Genomic DNA, 626 nt, shown 5'->3' on the forward strand with positions numbered 1-626 from the left:
AAAGAATTTCTAATGAATGACTTTATGAAAAAAAGAATTTCTAATGAATGACTTTATGAAAAAAAGAATTTCTAATGAATGACTTTATGAAAAGAAGAATTTCTAATGAATGACTTTATAAAAAAAGAATTTCTAATGGATGACTTTATGAAAAGAAGAATTTCTAATGAATGACTTTATGAAAAAAGGCAGTTTTACCTGATACAGCTGTCTTCTCGGCACCGGCTGAAACGCTCATAACTTCTACTAAGCTTTCGTCATCAAAGTCATCCCAAACTTCATTTCCCAACTCAAAGTTCACATCCAAACCTTCAGAACACCTGCTTTCGCCCGCAACACTGTGGTTTCCAGATGTGTTAGCGTGTCTGCTGAACATCACTGTTTGAGGAGTCCTTTCATTTGAAGTTATACAAGAGTTCCACCTGAGAAAATCTGTTATGTGTGTACAAGAGCGTAGGCACTTGTTAAACCACACAAGCAGCATTTTGAACTGATATGTGATACATCTTTCAACTGCTATGCAGAGGTCTTGAGCCCCAATTTTCAAAGGCACATGCTGTCAAGCACTGACGGATATTTCGTTCAGACATTTCTAGTTACTGGAACATGAACTGATAGGCCCACTA

The 626-nt window shown here is 36.6% G+C and overlaps 1 protein-coding gene across 1 annotated transcript in view; it reads right to left on the minus strand.

The window, feature by feature from the left end:
• Nucleotides 1-626, minus strand: part of Hfm1 (HFM1, ATP dependent DNA helicase homolog) — an 83,024-nt gene that overhangs the window by 6,163 nt on the left and 76,235 nt on the right. The window contains exon 36 of the mRNA XM_026785336.1: nucleotides 199-432. Coding sequence (XP_026641137.1) covers nucleotides 199-432 — 234 coding nt within the window. The remainder of the gene's footprint in view (nucleotides 1-198; nucleotides 433-626) is intronic.

The sequence above is a fragment of the Microtus ochrogaster genome, linkage group LG1 (assembly GCF_000317375.1).
Source record: "Microtus ochrogaster isolate Prairie Vole_2 linkage group LG1, MicOch1.0, whole genome shotgun sequence".
Taxonomy (NCBI): domain Eukaryota; kingdom Metazoa; phylum Chordata; class Mammalia; order Rodentia; family Cricetidae; genus Microtus; species Microtus ochrogaster.